This window comes from Myxine glutinosa, chromosome 2, assembly GCF_964187855.1.
Source record: "Myxine glutinosa chromosome 2, kmMyxGlut1.1, whole genome shotgun sequence".
Taxonomy (NCBI): domain Eukaryota; kingdom Metazoa; phylum Chordata; class Myxini; order Myxiniformes; family Myxinidae; genus Myxine; species Myxine glutinosa.
Genome location: NC_136262.1, coordinates 123,605,793 through 123,619,712, shown reverse-complemented (window position 1 = coordinate 123,619,712; position 13,920 = coordinate 123,605,793). Strand labels below are relative to the sequence as shown.

General features: G+C 45.0%; 1 protein-coding gene across 1 annotated transcript in view; it reads left to right on the top strand.

Moving 5' to 3' along the window:
- The first annotated feature begins 577 nt into the window (after positions 1-577).
- The window catches only part of LOC137422571 (uncharacterized), a 29,238-nt gene continuing 15,895 nt past the window's right edge, over positions 578-13,920 (top strand). The window contains exons 1-3 of the mRNA XM_078772632.1: positions 578-816; positions 1,199-1,427; positions 7,285-7,368. Coding sequence (XP_078628758.1) covers positions 578-816; positions 1,199-1,427; positions 7,285-7,368 — 552 coding nt within the window. The remainder of the gene's footprint in view (positions 817-1,198; positions 1,428-7,284; positions 7,369-13,920) is intronic.

Below are 13,920 nucleotides of genomic sequence, written 5' to 3'. Positions count from 1 at the left end.
TCCCAAAGGAATGAAATGAGGGAAATGAACGATAAATTTGAGGGAATGAATGCTCAGAATGAGCGATTAAATAACAAAAGGGATGGAATGAAATAGGGATTTTATGGGAGAGATGACCAATAAAATGGAGTCCCAGGGGAATGAATATAGGGAAGGAATGAAGGGAATGAGTGATCGATTGGAAGGACACAGTGAAGGAATGGAAAGAAAATTGATGGGTTGAAGGAGGAATTAAAGGAACAGATGGATAGGATGGAAAACAAATTTGATAAAATAGAGGAAATAACAACAACTGGGGGAACGAATTGATAACATTGAGGGGAAAATGCAAAATCAAATTACGGACAGGCTGGGTGAATTTGAGGGCAAAGTAGAAACTAAATTCGGTGAAATGGAAAAGTCCATGGGGATAGAGATCGAGCTAAAGAGGGAAGAATTAACATCGAAAATAGAAGAGGGCATGACCCAGGCTGTCCGAATGGGGGGGAAATTGGAGGATAGAATTGGGGCCACAAATACCAGAATTGATAAAGTAAATGGAGATCTGGAAGGCCATCGGGGCCGGGTGGATGCCAGAATGCGGCAACAGGTAGAGGAATGGGGACTCCTCAAACAACAAGGGGTCGAATTGGCCGAGGAGGTAAAAGGGTTGGAAGCCCGTGTAACGGAGCAGGAGTGGGTGTTTGTTGATAAAGGCCCGTGGGGGCCGCAATTGACTGATGACAGGCTGAGTGATTTGATGAAGGAGCGACTGGAGGCCTGGGACAATACCATCAAAGGAGAGGTTGCTCGGGTCAAACAGTCTGAGGGGAAGAGGTGAGTCGGTCCGTTAAGGATCTCCAGGACGAGATTAAGGTGACCCAAGGGACCTTCCCCACAAACCACATTTGGGCACCAGAGACTCCGAAACCGATTACCCAGTTGGGGGGTGTTTTGGCCTCGGGCTGGATTTGGACAGAGGGGAATCGGGGAGCAGAGTCTCTGGAAAGGCAATCCCCCTTGTGCATTTTGATGGGTCGGGGAGTTTGGAGGCTTTCCTGACACAATTTGAATGTGTGTCTCAGCTCAATGGTTGGGGAGAGCGGGAGCGCATGGGGAATCTGGTGGCAACACTGAGGGGGTCAGCCGCAGACGTGCTAATCGTAGTCCCAGAGGGAATATTGACCAGTAAGGGCAACTGTGATGCCTTGAACCACAGGTATGGGACAAGTGCGAGGTGCGACCTGGTCAGGGCACAGCTGCTGCATCGTAGGCAGAAACCAAACGAGACGTTGCAGGAGATGGCCCAGGATATTTACCAATCTGTGAGGATTGCATACCGGGACCTACCCGCACAAGCGTGGGATAAGCTGGCGATAGAGAAATTTATGGCGGCTCTTCCTGACCCCGAGGTCCGGATTCTGGTGGAGTTGCAGGACCCGGCCACGGTGCACCGAGCAGTGGAATGCGCGGCGAGACTGACTTTTTGAGGAGGTTGAACCGCGCATCAGAGAGGGCACCTGTGACTGTACGGCAGGCGGAGGTGCGGACCAGGAAGAGAAGCCGGAGGATATGGTCATAGGCCGAATGTTAAGGGGGATCAGCCGCCAGCTGTCAGGTTTGACAGGGGGTAAATTTGCAGGAGGTGAGTCACGGCAGTTTGGTCCAGGTTTGCCATCAGGACGGCCTGATTTTCATCAGGATGGTCCGGGAGTAAGGGGTGCTCCGCCTGGGTACCAGAGCGGTCCGTTCATGGGGACTTGTTTTAGATGTGGGAGAAGGGGGCACCGGCAGAGGGATTGTCGGCAACCACCTGGGCCACCTCCTCCTAACAGGCTTCACAGTCCAGAAAGGAGGGGGCCCCCAGTGGGTCCACAGGTGCCAGAAAGAGGACCATCACCTATGCCTGGGCCTGTCGCGATAGAGTGTGCGGGAAACTAGAATGAGCTGAGCATACGGGGCCATGCTTGGCTGGGATTGAGTTTCCTGGTGGAACACGACTGCCAACTAGACTTTGGGCATGGTCATATGTAGTTGGGCACTGAGAGGCTGCAGTTGGTGGGAATGGGGGATGACGAGGAGGTGCAGGGGACGTGGCTGGAGGTGCCACACACTGTGACCGTGCCTCCCAGGTCCGAGACAGTGGTGATGGCAGAGTTAGCAGCAGGTACTCAACCCATTGGCCAGCTGGGGCTTGTGGAGTCGTGGTCCTTGCAGGGGACCGAGGGATTGATGGTGGGTTGCACCCTCGTAGACACCCGTGGGCCTATGTTGGCAGGTAGGCTGCTCAACTTGTCCGACAGCCCTCGCACTGTAAGGGGCGGAGCCATCGTAGCCAAATGCAGTCATGTAGTAGAGGTCACCGGAGGAAGTGGATTCACATGCTTGCCAGTACAGCCGGAAAGAGGGGAAATTTTGGGGAAATGTGATTGGCCAGAGGGAGTGTGGGACATGTTGACACGCTCTGAAGAGGGCCCAACATCGGAGCAGGTAGAGATATTGCACAATTTGGTTGGTAAGAACTTAGATGTTTTTTTCTCTCTCTCCCGAGGATGTTGGATGCACGAGTCTCGTCAGGCACCAAATTAGCACTGGCGAGGCGAGGCCGGTTTAATTTGAAGGCCCAAGCCAGGCCCAGAGTTGCATGTTGATTTTAAGCCATGCCAGACCCAGAGAGTGAGATGTTGATTTGAAGCCAAGCCAGGCCCAGAGAGTGATATATTGATTTGAAGCCAAGCCAGGCCCAGGGAGTGACATGTTGATTTGAAGCCAAGCCAGGCCCAGAGAGTGACATGTTGCTTTGAAGCCAAGCCAGGCCCAGGGAGTTTCATGTTGAAAAAACATCAGTAATGCAAACCTGATCAATTAACATCTGTTGCCATGGAGATGAAGGGATGACAGAATGAAACATAAATAGGAATGAAATTTTTTGCCTCATTCATTCAATTGAAGGATATGTCTGAAAATTAAAATATTGAAATTAAAATTACTGTTTATAAATCAAAGTGTTCATCAAGTAAATTTTAAATGTTTTAATTGCGAGTTATCTTATTTTAACGTTTATAGTTATTTGTAATTAAACTGTTCGATCGAGTTATCCGTTGTCCTCTCTTTCTCTATGGTTACAATTGTTCTCAGTGTTATTTAATTGAACCCACAATCGCTGTTCCTTCCATTGTTCGTGAGAAGTGAAACATGGAGGTTGTATCTCGTCTCATCACGCTCTTTTTGCTTGTACTTTTATCAATTACCATCTTTCACCCCATTTACCACCATGTGCGGGGTGACATCTTCAAAGAGGTGAGTTTTAAACGGACAGTGTATTTATGTAATTCCCCCGATATTTATCCACCGAGTTCTCCGTCCAATGTTGAAGATTAAATCTACCGTCTTCTACCGACTCCTCTCTGGCCATGCCCCCCCAGCTCTCTCTGGGCTCTGTCCCGCAAATATTCCTACAGGTCGCACAAGATCTGCCTGCAACCCTCTTATGGTTAAACTGCCAAAATCAAAACTCTCTGCTCACCTTCACTCCATTCCTCTTTTCTCCCGCCTCTGGAACAAACTCCCTCACTCTCTTCAATCCCACTCCACCCTCCAGGTCTTTAAAACAGCTGTTCACCACCATCTCTTATCTTCCCACATCCAAAACCTTGATCTTTTCTACCCCCGCTAATTTCACCCCAATTCCACTTTTTTGAAATACTAACTTCTGTCCTGGAAGTCCTTGGTGTCCTTGTGTTTTATACTTCTCCCACCCCCCCCCCCTTCCCACGCCTCCCCCTCACCCCCCCCCCCCCAAGCCCTCTCCCTCCCACACATCTCCCTGCTCTCAAATGTTATGTTTGTGTGCTTCCCCTTCTCTCCCCATCTTGTCTCCCGCTCCCTCTTTTTATATATTTTGTTTGTCTGGTTGATTTGTTTGTGAAATAAATGTTAGCTCTTTCACGAGCTTCGATTCAGTAGACAAAAAAAACAAACGAACAAAAAAAAAACCACTTTGACGAGTATTGGTTAGTTTGGGTTGAAATCACTTCAACAAGTATTGGCTAGTTTGTGTTAAAATCACTTTGACGAGTATTGGTCAGTTTGGGTTGAAATCACTTTGACAAGTATTGGTTAGATTGGGTTGAAATCGCTTTGACGAGTGTTGGTTTCGTTTAGGTAGAAATCACTTTGATGAGTATTGGTTAGTTTGTGTTGAAATCACTTTGATGAGTAGTGTTTTGTTTGGTATGAAATCATTTTGAAGAGTATTAGTTAGTTTGGGTTGAAATCACTTTGATGAGTATTGGTCAGTTTGGGTTGAAATCACTTTAACAAGTATTGGTTAGTTTGGGTTGAAATCCAATCGTGATTCAAATCCAACTTTCAAATTCAAATTCAAATTCAACAACAAATCCAAAATCCAACCAAATCCAAATCCAACCTAACCCGCACGTGAAAAAGCTGAATGCCTCAACTCTGTGTTTGCCTCTAAATCTTGTGTCCCAAACCCATCCCTCTCTGTACCCACCATACCCAGTCGTATCCAGCTGCTCCTGGACTCTGTGTCCTTTCCTCCTGACAAGGTGGAAAAGTTTCTGTCAACCCTCGACTCGGATTCTGCAACTGGACCTGACGGCATCAGCCCACGGGTCCTAAAATCCTGTTCTTCCGCTCTTTCACTCCCTCTCTCTGTTCTCTTCACCCTCTCTTTTGCTCAAGGTCATCTTCCATCTGCTTGGAAATCTGCCAACATCACCGCTTTGCACAAAAAAGGTGCAAAAACAGATCCCAGCAACTACAGACCAATCAGCCTTCTCCCAATTATCAGCAAAGTCATGGAATCCATCATTGCTTCAGATATGAAATCTTTCCTCTTCTCCAATGGCTTGATCTCTGATCATCAATTTGGTTTCAGACCTGGACACTCTACTCTGGACATGCTGCTTCTGCTTTGTCAACAATGGATGGAGGTCCTCAATGCCAGACAGGAAATTAGAGCAGTCTCCCTTGACATATCACGTGCCTTCGATACGGTCTGGCACCCCGCTCTGCTCACCAAACTCTCCTCTTTTGGTATCCATGGAAATCTCCACACATGGCTGGCGGACTTCCTCTCTAGTCGTAGTCAACGTGTGGCCCTGAATGGGTTTCTCTCATCTCCTCTTCCTGTTCAGGCTGGAGTTCCACAAGGCAGTGTTCTAGGCCCTGTGCTTTTTCTGGTCTTCATCAATGATCTCTCTGACTCTCTTGAAAATCCTCTGTATCTCTTTGCTGATGACTCTACTCTCTGTCGCTCCATTCTTCATCCCTCAAATCGGCAGTCTGCTGCCTCCTCACTCTCTGCAGACCTGGACAAAATCAAAGACTGGGCAAACAAGTGGAACATGTCTTTCAATCCTGACAAATCTCACACTCTTACGATGTCTCTCCGAAAAGACCGACTGGACAACCCTCCCATCCACTTTCTGAATAATCCTCTCCAAGAAGTTCTGTCACCCAAGCTTTTGGGTCTCTCTGTCTGCCATGATGTTTCCTGGGAAAACCACATTTCAAATCTGGCCTCCAAAGCCAGTCGCCGACTGGGCATCCTCCGTCGTGCGAAGTCCTTCCTTGGCACACCTGAGCTCCTCACCACATACAAGGCTTTCATCCGCAGCTCAATGGAACACTGCTCTCCCCTCTGGGCTGGTGCTCCTGCCTCACCCCTAGCTCGTCTTCACGCTGTTGAAACCAAAGCATTCAGAATCATTGGAATCTCCCGCGATGAAGCTAACTCCAAGGGCCTCTCACTCACTCACCGCAGGCAGGTTGGTGGTCTTTCCGTCTTCTACCGACTCCTCTCTGGCCTTGCCCCCCCCCCCCCCCAGCTCTCTCTGGGCTCTGTCCCGCAAATATTCCTACAGGTCGCACAAGATCTGCCTGCAACCCTCTTATGGTCAAACTGCCAAAATCAAGACTCTCTGCTCACCTTCACTCCTTCATTCCTCTTTTCTCCCGCCTCTGGAACAAACTCCCTCACTCTCTTCAATCCCACTCCACCCTCCAGGTCTTTAAAACAGCTGTTCACCACCATCTCTTATCTTCCACCACCCAAAACCTTGATCTTTTCTACTCCCGCTTATTTCACCCCAAATCCACTTTTTTGAAATACCAACTTTTGTCCTGGAAGTCCTTGGTATCCTTGTGTTTTATACTTCTCCCTCCACCCCCCCCCCCCCCTTCCCATGCCTCCTCCCCCCAAGCCCTCTCCCTTCCACACATCTCCCTGCTCTCAAATGTTGTGTTTGTGCGCTTCACCTTCTCTCCCCATCTTGTTTTCCGCTCCCGCTTTTTGTGTGTTTTGTTTGTCTGGTTGATTTGTTTGTGAAGTAAATGTTAGCTCTTTCACGAGCCTCGATTCAGTATACAAAAAAAAAAAAATCAAAAAAAAAATCACTTTGACGAGTATTGGTTAGTTTGGGTTGAAATCACTTTAACAAGTATTGGTTAGTTTGGGTTGAAATCACTTTGACGAGTATTGGTTAGTTTAGGTAGAAATTACTTTGATGAGTATTGGTTAGTTTGTGTTGAAATCACTTTGATGAGTAGTGTTTTGGTTGGTATGAAATCACTGACGAGTATTGGTCAGTTTGGGTTGAAATCACTTGAACAAGTATTGGTTAGTTTGTGTTGAAATCACATTGCCGAGTGTTGGTTAAGTTGGGTTTATATCACATTGACTCGTGTTGGTTAGTTTGGGTTGAAATCACATTGACTAGTGTTGGTAATGGTACTTCATGTTCTAGTTCCTGGCCTGCAGCATCTATGGGACCTTCTATTCATCTTCTCAGAAAAAACAATCTCCATCAGTCTTCCAACCTTCTCGGTTTTATTCCCGCATGGCAACGTTAATTCCTTCACAAACACATTTTCCTGATAGTTAGGAGAAATCTGTTCTGGGTTGGGATGTTAGATGTTCCTATTGGAACCTGTGGTCAAGATGCTGCGATCCCAGATTCAAATCCCTGATGTGGGATTGTCAGCAAACCTTTCCTCTCTCACACCTGTCAGTAAAATCCGGTACATACCATCAGAGAAGGGACTATGAGTTTGCCTTTCCTGGTGTGGTTGAAACATCATGACTCCTCCTGTGTGGTTAATTCCTATAGAATGGAATTCCCCTCGTACATTCCTACGCAGATCACCACTGATCTCAAAACAAATGAATATGGACAAAATGCTCGCCTGAGTGTCCCCTCACCCTCAACATTGATCACTATTTCAGTACAATATCTTTGATTAATTCTCAAATCTTATTTTCATGTGCCCATAACACAGGAACCTGTTCCTCAGAAGAACCCTGGCTTTTTCAAGTCTTTCTGGAAGGAAATTTCCAACTTCCTTCTGACCTCCATTCTGAAGGTATGATCGCACACACATCACTCCAGAAACACGCGCACTTTAATCCCAGATGATATAAATGATACGAGCACAGACATGCACCTCCAACTAAGTGTGTCCACAGTTTTCATCAGATGAGGACAACCACATGTGTAACCATCACTTTGATGAGTATTGGTTAGTTTGGGTTGAAATCACTTCAACAAGTATTGGCTAGTTTGTGTTAAAATCACTTCAACAAGTTTTGGTTCGTTTGGGTTGAAATCACTTTCACAAGTATTGATTAGTTTGGGTTGAAATCACTTTGACGAGTGTTGGTTGGTTTAGGTAGAAATCACTTTGATGAGTATTGGTTAGTTTGTGTTGAAATCACTTTGATGAGTAGTGTTTTGTTTGGTATGAAATTATTTTGAAGAGTATTAGTTAGTTTGGGTTGAAATCACTTTGACGAGTATTTGTCAGTTTGGGTTGAAATCACTTTAACAAGTATTGGTTGGTTTGGGTTGAAATCACTTTGATGAGTATTGGTTAGTTTGGGTTGAAATCACTTTAACAAGTATTGGTTAGTTTGGGTTGAAATCACTTTGACGAGTATTGGTTAGTTTAGGTAGAAAGCACTTTGATGAGTATTGGTTAGTTTGTGTTGAAATCACTTTGATGAGTAGTGTTTTGTTTGGTATGAAATCATTTTGAAGAGTATTAGTTAGTTTGGGTTGAAATCACTTTGACGAGTATTGGTTAGTTTGTGTTGAAATCACATTGCCGAGTGTTGGTTAAGTTGGGTTTATATCACATTGACTCGTGTTGGTTAGTTTGGGTTGAAATCACATTGACTAGTGTTGGTAATGGTACTTTATGTTCTAGTTCCTGGCCTGCAGCATCTCTGGGACCTTCTATTCATCTTCTCAGAAAAAACAATCTCCATCAGTCTTCCAACCTTCTCGGTTTTATTCCCGCATTGCAACATTAATTCCTTCACAAACACATTTTCCTGATAGTTAGGAGAAATCTGTTCTGGGTTGGGATGTTAGATGTTCCAATTGGAACCTGTGGTCAAGATGCTGCGATCCCAGATTCAAATCCCTGATGTGGGATTGTCAGCAAACCTTTCCTCTCTCACACCTGTCAGTAAAATCCGGTACATACCATCAAAGAAGGGACTATGAGTTTGCCTTTCCTGGTGTGGTTGAAACATCATGACAGTCCTCATGTGTGGGTAATTCCTATAGAATGGAATTCCACTCATACATTCCTACGCAGATCACCACTGATCTCAAAACAAATAAATATGGACAAAATGCTCGCCTGAGTGTCCCCTCACCCTCAACATTGATCACTATTTCAGTACAATATCTTTTATTAATTCTCAAATCTTGTTTTCATGTGCCCATAACACAGGAACCTGTTCCTCATAAGAACCCTGGCTTTTTCAACTCTTTCTGGAAGGAAGTTTCCAACTTCCTTCCGACCTCCATTCTGAAGGTATGATCGCATACACATCACTCCAGAAACACGTGCACTTTAATCCCAGATGATATAAATGATACTAGCACAGACATGCACCTCCAACTAAGTGTGTCCACAATTTTCATCAGATGAGGACAACCACATGTGTAACCACGCACCCTCCAGAGCACATCTATGACTTTTGAGGAAATTAAATACTTTCCAGGCTCTCCTATCCAGTGAAAAGGAACCGGAGGCGTCCGTTTGATCCATTACTTCTTGACTGAACCACCAATGGCCACATGTGTCCTGTGCGGTGGTCATTGCATGGTTCCTCGAAATTTTCAATTTGTGGAAGTTGTGGCGTTATGATGTAACACACTCACACTTGGCACCGTATCTTAAGGTGGTTGAACGGATGGTTCGTCTCCTGCCGAAGAACCTTCGAGCAGCTCAATGTCGGACATCCCGTGTTTGGGTGCAGCCCACACACTCCTGTTTATTTGTTTTTGTTCTGGGGTTATTTATAGATTTAATGGTTGAAAAACATCAGGAATGAAATTCTGTTCAATGAACATCCATTGCCATGGCGATGAACCGTCAGAATGAATTATTTAATGGGAATGAAAATGTTGCCTTACTCGTTCAATTGAAGGATATAAATGAAAATTAAATATGAAAGCAGCCGTTTATAATTAAAAGTGTTCATCCAGGAAATGTTAATTCTTTTAATTGTGAATTATCTTGTTTTAAAGCAAAGTTTTTACCATTAGCATGAAACTGTTCCGATCTAGTTATCCGTTGTACTCTCTGTCTCCATGGTTACAATTGCTCTCGGTATATATAATTGAACGCACAATCGCTGTTCCTCCCATTGTTCGTGAGAAGCGAAACATGAAGGTTGTGTCGTGTCTCATCGTGCTCTTTTTGCTTGTACTATCTACAATTACTATCTTTCACCCCATTTACCACCATGGACGGGGTGACATCTTCAAAGAGGTGAGTTTTAAACGGACGATTTCTTCACGCGTTTCCTCAGACATTTATCGACCGAGTTCTCCGTTCAATGTTGTCGATTATATTGATGTGTTGATGTAACGGAGGCTTCATGGGACAAATTGCCGCATGCGTCAAAGTTCATATCGTGTCCTTCATGTGTTCTTCAAGTACCGAGAAGGTTCCGTCTTTCCGACTCGTTCGTTTCCCTTTTTCACAAAAACTAAACTCCAGAAAAATGTCCACTTTGTGTGGTGCTCTTTGCGTGTCTCTGGAAGATTTCCAGAGTCTGCATTTGCGACGTGTCCTCGTCATGGCATCATGCGGTAACGCATTCAAACTTGACGCCCTTTTCCTGAGGTTTGAACTGACGGTTCGTCTCCTGTGGTGGAACCTTCGACAAGTTCACAGTCTGACATCCCGCATTTAATTGTTGTCAGAACGTTGTGAGGTGAAGAACAGGTTTATATATTTCAGAAGACTAGCAACGGTACCCGCCCTATGGGCGGGGCCCCAATTGGGAGGCCCAAATGAAAAGGCTAAATATCAGAAATTGAAGGCTTTTTTTCTTTTAAACGATTTATATAAACATCCGTTAAATCTCGATCGGTGCAGCCGTTTGTGCGGCACCCGGGAAAATAAAGTAATGCGGGAGCAAGTATGAGCAGGATGTGGCAGTGTGGGAGTCCACGTTTCTGATCCTCCTTCATGCCGAAGGTGCCCACCACTTCTCCAAGCATTGCGCTCTTCAGATCCGCCATGAGAGATTTAAGCTTGAGCCTGAAGACGTGTGCAGTTAGTCCTCCCGATGCCATATGCACTCCCGATACGTGTTTCCTTCATTGTAAAAACTTCCAAATCAACAGTTAAAAGGATTTTGAGCTGATAGCTGTTATGGCCATGGCAAGATCGATGAAGACAGCGATCTGTTGGCGTATTCACCGCCCAAATAGCTCTGTTGAATTCTCTCATGTGGAGATTAAACTAATCATGTTCACAATCGCTATGTCGTATGTACTCCCGATACATGTTTCCTTCAGTTGAAATGTGTTGGAATTCTCTCAAGCAGGGATTCAACCCGTGTCCTTATCTATATATATAAAACACAGTTTGTGTGTGTGTGTGTGTGTGTGTGTGTGTGTGTGTGTGTGTGTGTGTGTGTGTGTGTGTGTGTGTGTGTGTGTGATGTTACCGATAGACTCCTAAACGGAGAGGCTTACGTGCTTGATATTTGGCATAGACATGGCCATTGCGCCTGGGACGAACATGGCCGAACTCAAAATATTTGACGATCCATATTTTTTATTCATATTTACCTCAGCGCACGGAATCAGAGCAGGTGGGTGCTGATTCGCTCAGAGCGATCACGTGATGACGCTATGACGCTATGAACGATATGACGCTATGACGCTATGAAAAAAAAAATCGCTATGAAGCTATGAAACGCTATGACGCTATGAAACGCTATGACGCTATGAACGCTATGACGCTATGACCAAAAAAATCGCTATGACGCTATGACGCTATGAACGATATGAATGCGATGACGCTATGACGCTATGAAAAAAAAAATCGCTATGACGCTATGAAACGCTATGAACGCTATGAACGCTATGACGCTATGACGCTATGAAAAAAAAAATCGCTCGCTTTACCAAGGGGCTCGCTCTCCCCCCGTTCCCCTCCCCTCCCCCGCCCGGCAATGCCGGGTACTTCTGCTAGTAAAATATAAAAGGTCTTTGTCCGAGGTCACCGAGTTCGATCGGTGCAGCCGTGCAGTGATCGGTGCAGCCGTTTGTGCGGCACCCGGGAAAACAACATCGTCACAATGAGAACAATGAACGTTATGCGAACGCAAATGTTATGCGTGAGTCCAAACCTGAGAATGCTGGAGACTAAAGCTGAAATTGGGAAAACTAAATAGCCTATTTGACTCACTGGGGTCCCAGGATTACCCACCCAAAATATCTTTGCGATCGGTTCAGCAGTTTTTACGGTACCTTCGAACAGACAGATGGACATTTGGTGAATGATAGTAAGATGAGTTGATCATTTATGAAGTAAATTTATCATAAAATGGGCCATGAAGGGTTAAATTTAGCGATCGGAGCTGACAGAAAATTCATGTTCATTAATGGAGATCTTGGTGATAATCTTTCGATTCAAGATCCGACTTGCCCTGAACTGGTCCCTGATCAGCACTTGTACCCGTTACTCATTCGGGTCAGATCTGCATTCTCAACCTGTTATAGCCAAACGATGGTAAAGGAGCAGAGGTGGGTAAGGCGGTGGTTGCCCGATGGTCCGAATTCAACCAAATCTTTGTTCAAAGGAATTGAAGTTCAATGAATCGAAGAGTCAAGGTGGCGAAACAACCAACGCGAAGTCAAGAAAAACTCACAAACCACAAGATAATGGGAAGCTGCACTGACGAGATGACGTCACAGATGACTCGTGAACACGATTCAGTGTTTACAACATTCACGGGAACGATAACTATTGTCATGCAAATGAGGGAGATGAAAATAACGCCGATAACGAACTGGGCGTTGGAGTCGTGTTATGAATTGAACTTTTTACTCGGAACCGAACGAATTTTTTTTTTTTTACAAACAACACAGGAATATCTCACCACTTTATAGGAGCTTCCAGGAAAGATCATGCAGATCAACGTTTTCATCATAAAGTTATTCCAAAAGAAAAAGCTGCAAGGCCTCCCAGGCCCATAGAGTGCATTATCTTACCATCATTCACCAAATGTCCGTCCGTCTGTCTGTTCGTCCGTTCGAAGGTACCGCAAAAACGGCTGAACCGATCGCAACGATATTTTCGGTGGGTAATCCTGGGATCTCCTGGAGGAAAATAGGCTGTATTGTTTCCCAATTTCAGCTTTGGCCTCCAGCATTTTCAGGTTTGGACTTCCGCATAACGTTATTTTCCCGGGTGCCGCACAAACGGCTGCACCGATCGCAACGATATTTTCGGTGGGTAATCCTGGGATATCCTGGAGGAAAATGGGCTGTATTGTTTTCCCAATTTCAGCTTTGGCCTCCAGCATTTTCAGGTTTGGACTCCCGCATAACGTTATTTTCCCGGGTGCCGCACAAACGGCTGCACCGATCGCAACGATATTTTCGGTGGGTAATCCTGGGATATCCTGGAGGAAAATGGGCTGTATTGTTTTCCCAAATTTCAGCTTTGGCCTCCAGCATTTTCAGGTTTGGACTTCCGCATAACGTTATTTTCCCGGGTGCCGCACAAACGGCTGCACCGATCGCAACCTGACGAATGAAAACACACAGTTAAAAATAATGACCTCGGACAAAGACCTTTTATAAGGACATGGGTTGAATCCCTGCTTGAGAGATGCCAACCCCCTCCCGCCATCACGGTCGTCTCTCCAACTCACAATCCCACGAGATATGCAGAAAGGACGACCCAAAACCAATTATCTTATTTTTGATTCGTATATAAATATCATTAAAAGTAAATAATGACGTCGGCCAAAGTTCAAACGATGTGGGTTTAATCTCTACATGAGAGAATTCCACACAGCTATTTGGGCGGTGTATAAGCTAACAAATCGCTGTCTCCATCGATCTTGCCAAGGCCGTAACACCTATCGTCTCAAAATCCTTTTAACTGTTGACTTGGTAGATTTACAATGAAGGAAACATTAACAATGTTGTTAAAAGTTTATTTTGTGATTAATTTGTGATTGGAGTTATGCTGTTTGGAATGAAAAAAGAGATATCTAGTTCAAGTGAATGACGAAATACCGTGACGGTTTCTACTTTCTAAACGTAAAGTTCGCGGATCGCTATATGCAGATTCGCCACGGACCCACGATCGATGTTTCTATACGTGAACATACCCATTTGTTTGCGAACGGGTACGTTTTTCATGGAAGTCCTTCACGAACTTGCTGTGCATGTCTGACATGCGATTGAAGGTGCTACAGGAATGTGGAATTTATTGGTTTCATGCTTTAGCATTCGCCGTTTCTGCATTGTCTGTTTGCTTCTGGCCTCCCACCCGTGCATAGCACGGGTACCTCACCAGTCCGGTTAATGTCATTTCATCCTAAGTTTATTTTACAGACAATATAAAACAACAATTATAATCGTTTGA